The sequence below is a fragment of the Sparus aurata genome, chromosome 4 (genome assembly GCF_900880675.1).
Source record: "Sparus aurata chromosome 4, fSpaAur1.1, whole genome shotgun sequence".
In the NCBI taxonomy this organism is placed as follows: Eukaryota; Metazoa; Chordata; class Actinopteri; order Spariformes; family Sparidae; genus Sparus; species Sparus aurata.
Window position 1 is genome coordinate 7,739,577 of NC_044190.1, and position 18,573 is coordinate 7,758,149.

At 39.8% G+C, this 18,573-nt stretch overlaps 1 protein-coding gene across 1 annotated transcript in view; it reads right to left on the minus strand.

Moving 5' to 3' along the window:
* Positions 1–17,581, minus strand: part of uacab (uveal autoantigen with coiled-coil domains and ankyrin repeats b) — a 51,421-nt gene extending 33,840 nt beyond the window's left edge. The window contains exon 1 of the mRNA XM_030413750.1: positions 17,365–17,581. Coding sequence (XP_030269610.1) covers positions 17,365–17,412 — 48 coding nt within the window. The 5' untranslated portion in view covers positions 17,413–17,581. The remainder of the gene's footprint in view (positions 1–17,364) is intronic.
* Positions 17,582–18,573: the final 992 nt, after the last annotated feature.

The window sequence follows — 18,573 nt, forward strand, 5'->3', positions numbered from 1 at the left end:
CATCATTGAAATAACAATGTCCCGAAGCAGGGGAATTAAAAACAAGCAGGGTTATGGGTTTTGGCTGTAGATGCCTGCTGGTACGGCTGATATTATTCCAGCTGGTCTGATGATGTGGAGATAAAAAGGAAAAAGCAGGGCAGACGGAGAGCTGTGGGTATGAAATGATTTCCAATCAGCCGGGAAGGAACTACTTAGATCGCCAAAGGAGAAACGCTACAGTAAATTAACAAGGTAGTGATTTTCTTTAAGAGTGAAAAGAGCATCATTAAAATTAGCATATTCAATGCCATGAGAAACAATAAGGCAATACAGACTGGAGAGAAGGAGAGTCTGCAGAGGTACTTTGATGTTTTGTGGCTGAAGGGAATATAGTGAAGAATTAAGCCTGTTCTTTTAATCTCACATCAAGAAAAGGATGAGGCAATATTAGGGAAAATGCAACAGGAGTGTTTTGTCTCACATGCCCGTATTTGGTGAAATGAGGAATTCTGGGGGCATGCTGGTACTTGGGCACAAATACTGATGATGAGGTCTGTTTGGCCAGCACTCACAAGTCATCACACACACAGGCAGGGCAAGGAATGTGACTGGAGGGATGGTCAAATGGACTAGGCTTTGTAAAAACAGGCATGTACTAAAAAATATTTTTCCACATTCTTGTGGCATGGATGAAACAATGGTTGCTCTATGCCACAACACGACTTTCATTTGCTTTGTGGTAACAAATCACGTTAGTCAGAGGTTAGAAAATTTCCGACCGTTACGCAAAACACACTTCCATCACATCTGCAAAATGTTAGATGCCAAGACATCCAATCAGCAATCTGAAACTGTGTAAAGACATAGATTTATTTAATACTAATAAAAATTGAAGTGCAGAAAAGGACATTTGAGCTGCTGTAGAGGATCTAGGGATCAATTAAATTCCTGAAATGACACTCGACTCCCAGATAATTATGAGGTACATACAGAGCAGGTAGTAACTTGCCCCTTTCACAAGTCAAATGCTCCACCCATTCTTTACTATAACCAAGTAGTGAGTAAGCAGGTCTTGCTGGAAACGTGTCCCTGCACATCATAATCAAAGTACCTTTAACATATGTATAAAAAAAAAACAAAAAAAAAAACAGCAGACCAACTGCAACGAGAAAATTACAATACAATACATTACAATGCCATATATAACATACAACATGCACAAATTAAAACGGGAACCTTACATCTGTAGTAGCAGGGCTCCAGGGTGGGACTATTTTGGTTGCACATGCTCTCGAGCATGCGACTAAACATTTTCATTGGTTGTACTGGTGCGTTATTCTTTCAACCATTGAGGTCATGACATATCTTGTTGTGTGTTATTTGCACCTTTTATTCCCATTTAAAATTTTAGATGTGTTAAGAAATGTAATTAAAACGCATTACGGTGTGCAACTAAATTATGTACTGAAGTGAAAAAGTAAGGAGCAACAGTGAAATCATTCTGAAAAATAAGTGGTAGGGGTTTGATAAAAATAATCAATTTGACGACTCATCTACTATCAAAACTAATACTTGACGCTGTGCGTTGATGTAGGCCAATTGTTCATCTGAGACTTTAGCATGTTGCAGGAAAAATAAGTTGGTTGCAGTAGTTTTGAAAGCCCCAATCTGTAGTGAATAATCCGGTTGCTCGTATTCTGCTTTCCATTTGACATCATGCAGTAGTAGGCAGGTCTATGCAAGACTTTTATAAATGGCTGCCAAAAAGATTCTCAAACAATGTAGTCTGTCAAAGTTAGAAAAAGGAGAATACATTATTACAAGAATGGAACCTTTGTGCTTTTGCTCGGTGTGACTGAACTATGGGGATGGATTTTAATTATTCATGACTTAATTATTCTAGCTCACCTCAACCGATGTAACACAGCTAAATAGTACCATTTATTTGTTATTAAGACCAGGAAATAGTTAAGAAAATGACATAAAGAGTTAAAAGACTGAATATCACCAAGTAATATTTGTTTGGTTGCACAGTTAAAAAGAGAGCCTGTCGACTACACTGAAGCCAGAGATGGCGTCGAAATACAAAAGCAGTAATTGACTCCAACACTTTCTTTCTCAAAGGGCACAGTGACTTCAGGAAAAAGAAATTCACAACCACCCAAATACGTTAGAGTTCAAGTTTCTGTTAAGGTAGAGACACTTTTCTAATCTGCACAGAGACAGAAACATATAAACACACTCTGAGCACAGCATGATGAGGCTTAGTCTGAGCCATTTCACAGCAGTTTGTCCCTCATCAGCAGAATCTTTGTGTTCCTGTTGCTCAGCATGCTCAAACTGTGTGTGACTGTGTGTGACTGTGTGTGTGCGTGTGTGTTGAGGGTGCACATGGGCTGCAGCCCACCCAAAGTCAGTCAATAAGCTTACACCCTTCTCATATTCAGACCTCCCCCAGCAGTTGTAATCTCTCCATCACTAACCCAACTCACACACAGTTCATATTACACATACAGTCTCTGAAACCCGTACATGATAAACAAACAGGAAACAAACAAAGTCCACACACACACTCACGCACACGCACGCACACACACACACTCACACACAAACACTCACACTTGTGCTTTCTGCTCCTCGTGGGCCGTTGCTAGCGCAGCATGGGAACACAGACGGGTAAGACTGCTGAGATGACCTCATGGCTGCCCCAATGGAGCCAGACATTAATCCTAAAAACACAGACCATCACGCTACCACCTACTCTGCAGCCAACACAACATCCAGCCTAAAACAAACTTCTGCTGATCCTGTCTGAGAGTTTTATACCCCCTACAGTGAATATACGTTTATTGTCTATGTGAACATATGCAGTAAGAAGTTCTTTTTCAGAAGAATACACTGAGAGAGACAATCGAGATCCTTGTTAGTACTTGGGTCAGCTAATACTGACCATACTGCCGTGAAATTTAATTAGCGTTCATGGTCGACTAACAACTTTACTGACCTTCAGAGCTATCTAAAGAGACACCATCTGGCCAAACTTCCCACTTCAAAACAATTAATCAATCAAAAAACAATCAAAATCTACTGCAACATGTTGACTGAAATGAGCTAAAAGCTTTATTCAGTCTTATGCTTTATAGAGTTATGCCATATCTAATGCCCTGGTCACACAAATTACTTTCAAAGCCATGAGGCTGTTTAAACGACATAATCTTCTATGTTGTACTCCGAAATCTTGAAGTTGTTGGTGTTTACATGACTGATCAGCAACAGTGGGTCACACGCTACAAGTAGAGCTACTTTGATTCATCTTCATGGGGTGCGTCCCCGTCTGTGGAGATGCAGTGTTTTTCGAGGCGGCTTTCTGTCATCTTTTTGTGTTTTTGTGTGTCTCTGGATTTTAGACTGCTGGTTGGACATAAGAAGCTGTTTGAAGACATCATTTTGGGCTCTGGAAAATTGTGAGAAAAGGAAAACTTCTTTTTGATATTATAAACTAATTGACTAATCAATTAATAGTGAAAATCATCAGGGGATTAATCAACACAGACAAGCCACTCTGCCTTGCTTTAAATCTGCCCAGTTGCCACTGGTGGTATTGCAGTTCAAAACACCCCTTCAGCCCAGAAAGCTTTTCCCCTTGACCAACATTTTAAAAGCGCTATCTGTAAAACTGGCCAGGACATCTCGAACTTTAAGCAAGGTCGACTTTCCTCTGCACAGGAAAAGTGATTTAAAAACCTGTGCTGTCACCACAGTCATGTAAAGTCAATGGGCTGGCTTAATGAGGAACTCATGGACAGCAGCATATTCAGTGGGCTGCATAACCAAGGAACCTAAAAAAAAGAATGCAGGGTCATTCCGTCAGCGAATCTTGCTTTGGGGCCAGACTGTGGTGACAACTGTATTGAAGTCAATGGGAGATTCATGGAGAAATGCACTAAAACCAACATATTTACATCATATTACTTCTAATGAAGAATTGCCTCTAGAAAATTAAAGACCACACTTCGATGGTGTTGATCGACATGTTGTTTGCTCCTCGAATTGTGAAAGGCTCCTGTTTGCGGAGTTTGCATTCACATCAGCGGAAATCAGTTAGACCTGCCCCGTTTTGTCCATATATACAACATTGTTAATGTCAACCATTTGGGTGAAAAAAGTCAGTGGTTAACTTCCTCTCTGAAGTGTGCTCTTTTGTTTTCTGGAGGCATTTCTTCACCAAGTTATATGACGTAGTTATATGTACTGTGTCTCCCGTTGACTTCAATACAACCGGGACCAACTGTAATGACCTTTCCTCCCTTTTAAGTTCGTTGCCCAGGAGGTAAACCCAGAAACTACCAAAAAAAGCAATTCTCAAATAAAATCTACAGCAGTCTTATTCATACCAAAACTATCTCAGCCCATTTCTCAAGCAAGCACTCGCTCTTTACTTCAAGTGTTCGGTTCAATAGTTTTCAGAAAGTGACTGCTGCCATTCCATTCAAACAGCTGTTTATTCTACAAAAGTTTATGAAGTTCTTTTTTTTATCTCGTATAATGGTAGAAAAAAGGCCCATATGACTGGATAGGTTTTTCTGGGTAATGCCATTTCAGAAATGACATCTTTAGCCATTGTGCCATGAACGGACAAGAGAGCCATTTTGTAAAGCTCACTGTTGTGGATGAATGGATAAAGTTTAAAGACAAAATTGGGTACTGTGACATCGCTTGTATTCATCTGTGACAGCAGTCTTTACTCCATTGTACTGCATAGGCATCCTTTGACAGGGCAGTAAATTAAAAACAAACAATGAGTTGATACCAACTCTAGCCCACAGAGCAAATAAATGACATACTTTTTTCAAATCTGGAACCCTCTCCCCTCACCAGCAGCAGGAGGGTTAGAATGCCTGCAGGGTGTCTTTAAGTTGGAGCCTAAACCTGTTGAGGGAGGCTTCGACTTGATACCGCTCAGTAGGTACTCAGGGCTTTAAAGGCTGCTCACGTTTTGAGAGAGATTTCTCAGGGGTTTAGGAGGCTGCAGACATAAAGGTCCCATGTCTTTTTAATTGTAAAATCACCAGAATTCTCATTTTTCTATAAACATTAAAGTTTTAAAAATACTTATTCTGCTTCAACAGATATTAGGTCAAGATGCTATTTTTCTAAGTTCTGACAGACATTTGAAAGATTATCAATAATATGTAGAGGTTCAAACTGCAGCAGCAGTCCACTGCAGAACTCTCCCACAGTGACCCAAAGTGCCCAAGACTTTTTCAAAGCCATATTATGTGACAGCTGGCAGAAGGGAGATAGAACAGTGTATTTTGTATTCATAATGAAGACACACAGAAAAACTGTGGGAGTTGAGGTTGGCAATGAATGAGACTCAACTCTGGTTCTTCTGGAATCCATGTTTGGATTCCTGGCACACTGTTTTAGTAGATAAAATAGCTAAAAATAAAATGTATTTACATATACCGGCTGAGGAGAAAGAAAAAGTTGATTCTGGACAATTAGGACTCTGATCGAAGACATCAAAAATGTTCAAATCTGGTATAGTGTGTTCACTATTTAGGCCTGACAGTAGCAGTCAATACAAACACTCAACTAAAACTACAGATAGTGATCACTGCCACAGGCTTGAAGCCATCGAGTGCCCCTCCCCCAGCCCCAACCTCCTTTTGTTAAAACAACACTGAAATCACAGCTCTTTCGACTTCCCAACAATACAGTCCACAACTCCTCTGGCTTCTCTATTCTACCATGTCATCATCATCATCATCTCAGCTCTGCCCTTTATTTTGAAAAATAACACCACTTGAAGGGTGAGGCAGGCTCTTGTGTTTCATCCGAAAGTGCATGCCTTCTGGGGGAGAGGACAGAAGAAAGCCACGGTGTCCAGGACCACAAAGAAGCAGGAAGTAGATGATATAGCAGCCTTGATATGATGTGAATGATGTCCTCTGGGCAGCAGCAATACCAATATTTATTAGCGATAAAAGATTTAAAAAGTGGCCTGGCCAGTGAAAAAGGGTCAATGCTGTTGTGTTCAGGTCAAGGGCGAGATGTCGTGAGTCATCATCCATCGCTTTTCCACCAAAATTAGCAGGTCGACCTACTAAAAATCCTATAGTGTCCGGTAATAAAACATCCATGAAAAGATACATTTCTTTATCTACGCGCCACAACCGGATGCTGATGATGCATCATCACTTCGCACAGAGGAATTTCGCGTGTTCACCTGGGTCTTACGTTTAGATCAAAGCCAAGGCGATGTGATAAAAACCTGGGTCTACTGCAGAGTCAGTTGACCTGGGTGTAAATGCAGAGTTTACACATTCCCACTGCACACAAAAAAAAATATTAAAAAGGAGGTTTGACCAGTGGAAAAGAGTCGTGTTGTGTTGTTTGGTTGTTTTTCCATATTGTTTTGTTCTTTTCTTTCATGCAGAACATGTGTTTTGAACTGCAACATTTTTTTAAATCGAAGTGAGAATAAAGGTAGCCTGGCTTACATTGAAACTGTGAGTAGAACACATAACATAAAGTTGTTATATACACACACACACACAACAGTGAAGCACAAGGCTGTGTGGAGAGTGCACAGGATAGGCAGACATTACCTGTAGGAGTGCTTTAGCCTTAAAAGGCCCTTTCATCACACCGTGCTGTGTGAGGGAAGCTTCTCACTAGATGAGTGTTCAACCAGCCACTGATGAAGGCTGTCCAAAGTAAATGACTGGCTTTGAAGAAAAGCTTGTTTACTGTTAAAATTGTTTTCAAAATAGGCAACAGGGGTTTTGCAGAGCACTGAAAATTAAAAACGTCAACCTGCGTCTTCCCTGACAATATCATGGGAACACAACACAATAGTTCAGAAACAGGGTTTCCTCCAGTGTACCGCCAGGCTTAAACTTCCCTCTGTCAGGCTAAGCATCGTTTATTTATTTATTCAAGACAGATTTGTATACATCAGTAACAAAGTTGAAAGCGCAGTGGTGACATGGTAACACGTGAACACATAGGGGGTCTGAGGTCAGGTGTCTTTTTCATCACCTAACACCCCACAAACCACTGCTATGGTCACCACGCAAACTAGGCTACTTGTGATTGAACGTAACGGGATGTCACATAGAAAAGGCCAAAAAACGCTGAGATGTTGGACCAGCTGGTTCACCTCTTGACCAGGAGTGCAGCGGCGCGACGTTGGCTGAGCCACGGGTCGATGAGGCAGCTAGCATGGACGTAGCATGGATGTTAGCTCGTCGTCCGCTGCAGTGGCAGAGCAGCCCTCTCTGTGCCGCGATGGGAAACATAGAAATTGGTGATTAATAATTGATGGACCAGAATTCAGCGGGTGGCTGTACCTGACCAATTATAGCAAGTTTTGTTTTGTTTGTATTGTACTACGTGAAAATATTAACAATATAAGTGAGCTAATTTCACAGTGGTTTAGTCGTAAAACGCCGCAATTAAATTCAGCGTTAGATAAGCTATGGCGGTAGCTGTTTTAAAAGAATCCAAGTTTCGGTTTTAGGTATGTTTTGCCAAGTCTGTCGCAGCCACTGCCAGCGGGCAACGCAGGGATCCTCGACCAGAGCTTTTATTGAAGCTCCTTGCACTACTTATAGACAGGATGTGCTAAATGCTCATGTTGGGTCTCTCCACCATCACACCTGCAATGTGGCAGCAAGCAGAATGCCAGATTGTTTCAAAGGTAAATATAGGTCACTGATTATGATGAAATATCTATTATGAAATATCCAATAATTCGCCTGCACTGTTTTCATGTTGTAGGCTTGTCAATCACTGCAGCATTCAAGCCAGTTATTAATATGGAGCATAACGTCATAATTGACAGTTTTAAATGCTTTTACTGGCTTCTAAAGGATGTAATTGCCCACCTATTAACTTTTAACATTGATTTAATGCATGGCAGTATGGAATCACTCTAAATTCTACTACGTCATGAATCTGTTACCTATAGGGCACTGCCATCAGTCAGTTGCTGGCCTGTGTCAGGCCCCTGTCCCAAAAAAGAAAAGAAAACATGCTTCGCTGCCGGTGGGCCGCCTTTCCAACCTACTACCAGGCTTAGCAAGTTTTCTGGGGGAAACTCTGATTACTACTCATCTTCCAAAGGTAGCAGAAGTGTGGTTTAGTTTTACAGGCAGGAGAGGTCAACCCAGGGCACGTAACAAACAAAGGTATCTACTTACAAAACACAATTTCCTCCAACTCTGTGTCAAGGGCCACAATTGAAGCAATGAGCATCAATTATAGTCAGATTTAGCCCTATGATGAGGCCCTATGATTTCCGCGAACACCGAATCGCGGACAGAATCTCGGACAGAAATGCGGAATAGGCCGATTAAAACGGAATCTATTTTTTAACGCGGAATTTCGCAGAATTTGACAAAATTTCAATGAAATGCTGTTTTCGTGTGGAAGAGGAACGTATGTCTGGGGAGAACTGCACGGAGGAAAGCAAATCTGGGTGGCACAACAAGCCCCCTCCACAGAATGAGCTCACCCGTCAAAACAATGTAAGCATGGCGAAGCGGCTGTCCGGCTGTCTTCGTCTGCATAAAAACTGAGAAACTCAACATTAACCCCTCAGTACAGAGCCGAGCAGTTCCCGAACGACTTGTATGTGTCAGGTGAACTGTTGATTTGCAAAGAAGCAGACCTGAGAAATCATAATTAAAAGTGTAATGTGTGAGAGTTAGCCACCTGTCCTATTCATATTATCGGCATATAATACCAGAGTTACTGCTAACTGCTGCTAACAGTAGCTGCTGTTAGCTAGTTAGCCCTGTTAGTCACAGCCCTCTTAGCTGACTCTGCCTGGAACTGGGAGCTCAGAGAACAGGGGGAGGGTTGTTGTTTTCACTGCTAGCTGGTTAGTATGTTATTGACATAATGTCACCAGTACGTTATGATTTCTCATTGTGTTGGTCATCTTTGCACATTATTTTTAAACTTTTTTAATTTACTACTTACATTTTCAGAACAATGGTATGCAAACATTTACTGGATCTGCCTGAGAGCTGACCATGTTTTTATTCAATGAAACCCATAAAAACATAAAATATATTACTGTATGAAGACAAGATGAAGTCAAAATGTTTTTGATGCACTTTAATGTACTGTACAGTACATTATTGAGGAAATGTGTTTGTCACCTCAATAAATTTAAGGTAATTTCTATTTAATGAGTACATTTTAGTCATTTAAATTCAAAACACACTATTTTTGGTAGTATAATATGAGTAAAAGCTAATAAAAATGGGATTCCCAAAAATTAAAACGGAAAAAACAGAATTCCCAAAAATTTTAATGGAAAAAACGGAATGTGGGAAAAAATAAAATGGATACTTTTCATGTCCAACCTCCATAATAGACAGACTTACAAAAAAAATTACAAAAACACCCATTCAAAACCATTTCCAGGGTAATTATTTTCATATTACAACTGTTATCTTATCTTTTTCGAACAATCATAAAATGTCAGAAATTATTTGAAAACATGTCTTACTCTCTGCGTAATGACTTTACATGTTTGTATGTTTTTTTATGACCAACAGTCCAAAACTCAAAGATGATCACTTTAAATGTCATAAGACAGAGAAAAGCTGTCAAACTGAAATGTTTGAAATGCTTTGCTTATAAAAGACTTAATTACTCAAATATGGTGTTGTTCCATGCCAACTGACACATTAACTGATCGATTAATCATTTGAGCCACACTCCTACCAGGAAATATAACAATAATGAGGCTGATAGCAAAATTTTACAAAACATGAAAAATGAATGAAATTCTATAATCGAGGGACTCCATGCTAACTCTCCATCAGCTGAATAATCCAGGTGCAAACAACTCCTCTCTGTTAAAGCTCCCGAGGAAGAAATAAGATACTTATTTACTTCAGAGGTAATGTTTCTAATGGTTACAATAAAAGTGCTAATCCTTTACGCTAAACTTCATGGCCGGACGCAACAAAAGAAACGGAACAATAAAAACTCAGGTTACGGATATGAAGATTCCTGAATCCTGACATGCACACTAATTAAGGCAATCATTACAACATCAAGACTGGAGTATGAATAGGTTGCAACAAAGGAAGATCCGTCTTTTATCATAAAATTATATGATATGCTCAATACAAAGCACGAACAATCACTGTAAAATAAGCTGAATATTAATTGCATTACTGAATGGCATTTTCTATGTGATGACACCAATTATGTGTCAGTTTTGTGTGACACAAAGAAATTCAAGCAAAGCAGTACTTTACCTCGAACATACAAAGCAAGCAGCACCCAGTTGTAGCTTTAATGCACCGCTATCAGAATCTTTACCTCAACTTCAACGCAAACCTCCAACTCAAAATTCAAACTGCGCATGGCTTAGTAAAAAATATAGTACATTTCTCTACTTTACATCTTCACCAACAATCACCACAAGGCACTGTACTGTTCATTGCAGCTTAAGATACTTACATATTTTACTTTCTTCTTGTGCTTGACTAATACAAGACTTGGAAACAGGATCTGCTACCAAACCAAAATCTAACTCAATGAAAACAACTAATCTGAGATACAAATCACATAACCACAAGCCAAAGATATGCTGCTGATAAGATGCTTCACTTCCTCTTATATTATTCTGACAGGTACAAACAAACCTCCTCTGCTTCAAGCTCTATAAGGGATCTCTGTTACTCTTTCTTCTCTTTTTGTTGTAAAACATCTCTACTACCTCAAAATCACCATTAGAAAGATCCAATAATAATCTTCTCTTATATATATACAGCCACGACTACATCATAGTATTACAATTGAAAGTTCAAGGTTGAGGTTGAATATATGAGAGGAAAATGACAGTTATGTCATCTGAAGAGGCTTCTTTGACCATTACTCACGTGAAACACGTGGATATTGAAAGAGTGCTCCGTGACAGTCATCTTAATCAGAATAATACCTTTCTGCTGGTCATAAGCATTTTTATCGTCGGATTGAATGAATGAGTTTTTGTGCCACGGGGAGAGCAGCACACACTCCAACGTGACTTTGATGATTAACCCAAATGCCAGCAAACCATATGGGGTGTGTCACTGAATGACTTTCATTTAATTTCCAACCACTTTTAATCCTCATCACACGCAAACACACAAGTTGCTTTTCCTGTGTGAAGAATGTACTTTCAGTTTTACTCACTCAAAATTCATTATGAGTGTCCTTGAGTCCTTACAAATGTGTCAAAAACAAAATTCAGTATAAAAAATCCAATATATTGGATACAGCCATTTTTTTCAGCTGCCTGCTCGTGTTAGTGTGTCCTTGTCCTTTAGCAAAGTACAAACAAAACCCACTCCTGAAAACAATGTGACATTCACTTTAGTGTTTACTATCCACTGCTGCCACACACATCAGCAGGTCAGGGATGCCAGAACCAATCCCAGCAAGTCTATCCAATGTGCCAATGTCCACAAAAGAAATAGGACAATAAAAACACTAGTCATGGGTAAAGGAATCTTAATTATTTTCCTACAATAGCTATGTAACATGCACACTAATAACACAATCATAATGTAGTCAAGGCAGAAATATAAGCAGGGTCCCAGGCAAGTCAGTCAGAAATCTGTGCAAAAACTAATTAGGCTACATCTTGCTCTCAAACATGCAGAATCTTGCAATACACAGTTGGAGTACCACAGACAGAAGTGTCTGATAAATGTAAATAATGTTTAGCATTTATTTTAAAATATCAGTTTTTTCAAATATCCCTGATTTAATACTTTATTTAAATGTTTATAGAATTGGGTTTTTTTTGGCGGTTTTTTAACATACAAAACTTGAGCGTCAATGTGCAGGAAAAAATATTTCAGTTATCACTTCATCAAAATTCAGGAGGCAGCATGAAAATACAACTTCTCAACAGAAGAGAGGGAACTGAAATGGTTCGTTCCTTAGCTACATCCATTATCACCTCTGGAGAAAAGCAATGATTTAAAATCTGATTAATCACTTGCTTGATTGGGCATGTGAGTTGTCACGCCTGGTGATATACTTGCCCCGGGTGATCCTTGGTTTTGAGGAGGTTAATTCATCATGCAGTGAGATATTAATTGCATTACTAAAATTGCATTTCTAAAGGGCATGAGCCAAGTGTTGACTTACAATTCTTTACATATAATCAGACTCTGCTTTAGTTGTATTTTTAATTAAATGGAGGTCTTGATCTTACAGTGCCAAGAATGCCTTTCAAAATATGAAAGGCAAAATATGAAATGCTGATCCACATCTGGAGCCAGAACTGCATGAACAATTGCCTACCTGTTCCTTAGCATTGCCTAGCTCAAGTAAATAACTGTAATTTAATGAGATCCGACATAGAATTACAACCCCCACAATCGACAAACTGTGAATCGATACTGCATGGTGAATCAATCCTGAACATTTCATGACAGAATCGCTTGTTCATGTTCTAGCCAGCAGAGTGTAATGAAAGCTCTCGAGAGTTTGCTCTTGGGAAAAAATATTGTAAAATGACAGAACACAAGCTGTGCAAAGCCAGACCACACTTTTGCTTCTCATTGTGGTCTGGCAAACACTTGGATGAATCTGCCTCAGAGAGACCTCAGCTCATGTAAGCTGCAGAACGCATGATTTGACAGCTACAGTGTCTCCTCACTACATTATCTCCAACATTACGAACCAGCTAATTTGTCTGATATAGTGGTTTAAATGTATTTTGGCCCTGCGCACAAACCACAGTGAAGTTCCCAACGGACAGAGCAGATGTTTGCTGTGACAACAAGCTGCGACTGCGTCTGACAGGCAGTTCAGACTAATCTCAAAACTAACCAGCAAATCCAGTTTCTCTTATTTTACTCCCACAGCTCTCCTGACTCTGTAGATACAAACTCTGTAAAACTTTCATTTTCTGCTGAAGTTGAAACAGTTTCAACATATTTGCTTTGGAAACCTGAGTTGATGGTCAGCCTGGGTGTCTGAAGAATGTTAGTCCATCCTTATTCAGACATTCAATCTCTATTTTGGTGAGGACATTCTGATCTAGACATTTTCCTTTCTATAAATTATATTAATAAGCCAATTGAATGTTAAACAGCATAATCCATCATCAATCCATCATGCAATTGGCAGTTGGGGCTGCAATCTGTTAATTTTTTTCTTTAATCAATTTGGGCTTTTTTCTTTAAAAACATACTCAAACCAGTTAATCAATTCTCAAAACATTTGTTAACTGATTAAATACCAAAGCAACCACGTTGACAATAAACTAATTATCAAGGGTTATTTTCTAAAGAAAGATCTCTGGTAAACATCAGATTAATCAATGATAAAAAATACTCATCCGTTGCAGCTGTAGTAGTACATCTTTCCCTGTCAAGCTTATAAATATCCCAGCTCCTTCTTTTCTTTCCTTTGGAGGCATATATGCCAATTAAACACAACAATGTCTGTCATGACAAGTCTTGTAATGAATCACTCTGAAAGAGCCCCTTACACAAAAGATTAACAGAAACTGGAGGTCTTACTGGTGCTAATCTGAGCCAAAGCTACACAACTCAACCTGCCTTTAATCTACAGCTGGAATTGAGGGAATAGCTTTGTTTTTTGTAACCCGGTCACTAAGATTCCAGCTTTGTTTTTAAGATAGCTTTAACTGTCCTTTGCTATAGTTCCTGCAGGTACTTGGATGGCAAACCCTGATTGGACAATAACGTCAGAGCACAATAAATAGGACAAAGTCTCACCTAAAAACAATATTTAGCAGAGTCTAAATATCTTAAACAAAGAAGCATTCAACTTCCTTTGCAAATAAATCCATAAATTCTTTCTTGAGGAGATCAAATACATTTGCAGTGTGCAAGGAGTGGACGAGGATGAAGTTTCCTCAGCTGATTTGTTTCCTCTGGCCAGTTACAGTTTGTTCACATATTAAAAGCTTAGTTTCCTCTGAATTCCCCCTCGACTCTCCCACAAGGAAAATGTTGGTGTATTTTTTTTTTCTTTTTTACTAACAGTCACACCACCAGCAAAGAGTGAGCGAGTTCACCTCAAAGGCATTGTGCACTAATGTGGGAAGCATACATATAAATATTCTTAAAATAAGTCTTGATGCTGTCAATTTAATGGTGTGTTGACTGATGTGATTTATTGATATAAGAACATCAAAGGTTTCAGGATGGTTCTGAAACAGGCGGTGATGATCCAATATGTACATTTGGCAACACACGACTTAGAACTGAGGTGCACTTCGTTTTAAAGGTTCAACAACAAAAGAAAAATAACCCAATCATCACCCATTGTGCCGATGGAAAGCTTGCTGAGGTTTCAGTCCACATAACATTCCTGGAGCTTCTCAACAAAACAGCACCGCAAAATTCTCCTAAAAATGTGAAATAGCTGAGGACTTGCTTTTAAAAGGTAAAAAAGAGATCCTACATTGACTTAAAAAGATGTTACTGACATCTTCAACATGTGGTGAGGCTTGTGCAGCCTTTTAGCTTAGCAGCTACAGTGACGATTTCAGTTTGAAATAGGGAGTAAATAGCTTCTTTTTAAATCTTTTTAAATCAATTTGGGATCTGAGGGCTTCCAGAGACTTGAATTATGCCAGATGAGCTGTAGGACGCCATTTTCAGTTTTTTTTCTTAAAAACAAGTCCCCAGCTACTTCAGTTGTTTAGGAGAATGCTGTAACATTGGCCCCATTCACACTGTCTTTTCCAGGCCAGAATCTTTCCCCGTTATTCCACCTCACCGTCTGTGTGAAAGTTAGTCAGTTTTGTTCTGCCTCTGTTCCGCCAGCGGATGTAGTAACAGTCTGTGTGAATGGATGTTGGCAGTGCGGGACCGGGGTGTGCCGATCGGATGGTGTTCACAGACTGACAAATAAACAGGTCGTTTACTCATCAAATAAAAGAGAACTAACCAACACTTGAATCGACAAAGCAACGTTACAAGATTTACGCCAGCGCTGCTTGGTTCAGTGTGAACAAACAAAGGAGGCATAAAGGCAGGCCTTCGTTGCAGCGATAATGCAGAATCTCTCTGTGAAAAGGGCAACTGCTTCGCTGTGAAGCCCCAGAAATGTTTTGTGGACTACGAAACTTCATCCGACATTCCATCAGCACGAAGGTGAGTAGATAATGTCTACAGTGTCATATTTGGGGCGAAACATTCAACAGGAGACGTTTAAAATGAACTTTGGACCAATTGTGAAGTCTGTAAAAGGTACAGCCATCTGTCAGTTTTTTCCTTTGGTATCTGCCCACACAGAGGAACGCAAAGGCGTTGTAATGGAATCATCACTCAGACCTGAGTAAATGTCATGTCTGTTTCCTCAGCACAGCTCAGCCCGATCATTTCCTGTGGTCATTTTTAAAGCAATTGCACAAAAAATGCCGCAGGGCAAAAAACAGGCTTGAATTTTAAATGGTCGTCTCTGTTCTTGACTATAGAGGTGAGACAACTATCAGTGCAGGTACAATACCAGTTAATTCCTGAAAGGATTTTTCCCCCTCCCCTCAAAAGGCCCAGATAGTTTACCACACACAGCTCCTCTGGCTTTGTGCTTTTCTCATGGTAATTTCTGGGAGCCGAAAGCACAGTGCAGTGCCAAACACCCACTGCATGTTGAGCTGTGCAGAATTGTAATGACTATTAAGAGAACTTCAGAGAATGCTGCAGGATTGTGAGGAATTAATTCAACGTTATGGCCGGTGATGGGGGTTTAGTAAACATAACTGAAAAACCTGGTCGCTTTTCTCTCCCTCCTCATTAGACTGTGTTATTTATTCTGTAGTCTTGGCTGTAATACATGCGAACTCGACCTGTGAACAAAATCACTGTAACATTCCTGGAGGGTATACTACGAATATTTATTGCGTCTCCACGGTGGCACAGTGGTTACTGCAACTAATTCCACAGAAATGCAAGGTTTTGATGTATGTTTTCTCTCTCTATGCCTACTGCATTTTGTTGCAAGATTACTGCAGTTCTTTAGGATATGATATTAACTTATTAGGTATACAAAGTTAAAAACCAATGTACATAACTGCCCTGCAATAAATCTGACCTTCATGAAGGTTATAATGAAGGCAGCAAGTTTGTTGTGGAAAGATTAGCTGATTAATGGACTAGTCAAGTATCTCGATATTTGTTTTATTGTTCATCACGCAATGCATTATGCGGTTAAACCTCCTCAACTGTTTTCTTTGCAAATATTAATAAAGAGGTACGTAGAAGATACTTGATTTATTTTAATTGTTTCCTGTTTTTACCATTTCCACATTTTATAGGTCACAGGAATATTCCAGGACATAATGAATCAATAATGAAATCAATCACTAATTGTTTGTGGTCCAGTTGTAAATACTAAGAAAACATAATCCACCCAACACCTCTCAGGATAACACATTACACTTTACCAGCTCCACATATTACTAGGACTGCAACTTGTGATTAGTTTCAGTGTCGATCAATCCATTGATTATTTACTTGATTACTCCATTAGGCTAGTTGTTTGGTCTATAAAATGTGAGAACATTATGATAAATATTTCCCAAAGTGTATTCAGAGGTTTTCTCTTAAGCAATTATCAGAACAGTCACCTTTCATTTTAATAGGTGACAACTTATCGATTTATCGTTGCAGCTCCACAAACTACAACCTCAAAATGGATCCTAACGTTGATTCAACATTACAACGCTCATGTACTGCAGGACTGATGTGTCAGGCTGCCTTATTCTTAACTTAATGTACTAAATAGACTAGTAACTGAATATATTTTTTGATCTGAGCTCACATCTCACATCTGTTGCTTCGTCAACAAGTTGAAACCTCAGCTTCCACAGGTCGAGAGGTTATCAACAGTCTCAGAAGACACGTCAGTCAGAAAGCACCGCAGCAGCTCTACAGCCCTCCTGATGACAACAGCCGGAGAACAGGCACTGTGGAGCACTGATTTTCAGAGAGTTTCTCCCTAACCTTGCTCTATGAGCAACAATAACACAGTCGGATGCGGTAGATTTAGTCCGGATCATCAAAAAAGTGGACCTGAGAGCATGTGGAGTAATAAACTGTGTCAGGCCACATCCATGAACAACAGTGCAGGTGCTTACAGGCGGTGAATGTTCCAACCGCCGCCGCCGCCTCCGCCTCCGCCGGGGGAACACGACCGAGGTTAACGCGGTTGTTGAGGACAGGAGGTCAGGGCTACAACAACCACCACAACCGGTGTGAAGACTCAACTCCTAGCATTAGCATCGGTCATCAGCACAAAACTCATTCAACTGCGAAACACGGGAATATTAGCAAAACTAAGCCAATACAGAAAAAACAACTGCCTTCAACTTACTGTGATGGTAACTTCGTGCTTTTTCAATCGATACTTGAGGCTCTTCATCTTGAAACGTGTCGCTTCCTGCTGTTAAAAGTTTCCTTTGGTGGTTATGGTCATAAGTAATACATAAACTTTCCAGAAAGTTCACACGAAGTAAGTTTAATCTGCCCCCTTGTCCTCTCAGAACGAGTTTCACCTGACTCCTAACCGCAACTCTGTTCGCGATGTGATTGACAACCACTCCAGCCAATCAAAGTGAAGTATGCGCGGGCCGGTTTACTTTTCATCCAATCGGAATTCCGAAGGGCGGGACTTCCTTGTGAAGAGTCGCTGGAAAAAAGTTGGAGATATCCTGGGACAGGGCAGGAAAACCTGGCGTGACGTCAGGCCTACCTGAGGACAGAAACACCTGGAAACGGTGCCGATGAATCTATGACAACCTCGTTTAAAACCCCTATTACCTATTATTTACAGTAAACACAATCTACCTTGAGTTTGCACCTGCACCTAGGAGTTATCCTAATAACAACCTAACCTGTCTGTTACCTAGTTACCTGTCTGTTCTGTGTCACTGAACACCTGGCTCACTGTACTGTGGCAGCCTTAAAGGGCCACTATGTGGTCTTAGAGAAGAATCTCTGAATTTTACTACAATCATAAAAGAAACTCAGATATATGTATTCTTTCCATAAGTGAATAAACAAGCTGTTCTCAGAGGAAAATAAGGTCCCAGAACACTTTGAAGATAGAAAGGTGCAGTGGCAGTTCTAGGGGGAGGATTCAGAGGATTTGCCCCTGTAACTCTGAGTCCGGACCCCCCTGTGGACTCCCGACAGGGAGCCTGCATCAATAATACAATGACAGATTTCCGGCAATGATTTTGTTCTGAAGGTAAAGGTGGAAATAAAGTGTGTCAGCAGTTTACTACCTAATTAAAAATGTTGAAATTGTAAACACTGTTTTTTTGATTTTTTTTCCCAATTTTATTTATAGAGCCTTTTGAACATTTTAGACAGACAGTGTGGTGTACAGCACCAGCCACAATGGTACAAAACAGGCATTGATTATCACAACTGAATGTCAACTCCCTCCCCGTTTCCCACCCCCCAAGGCCAACCCCACGAAATCCAAACAAAAGGGGAGGAAGAAAAAAAAAAGGAAACAAAAAAAAACAGCTCAAGTTTATAATAATAGGTAGAATAAAGTATTAAATAAACAAGTAAA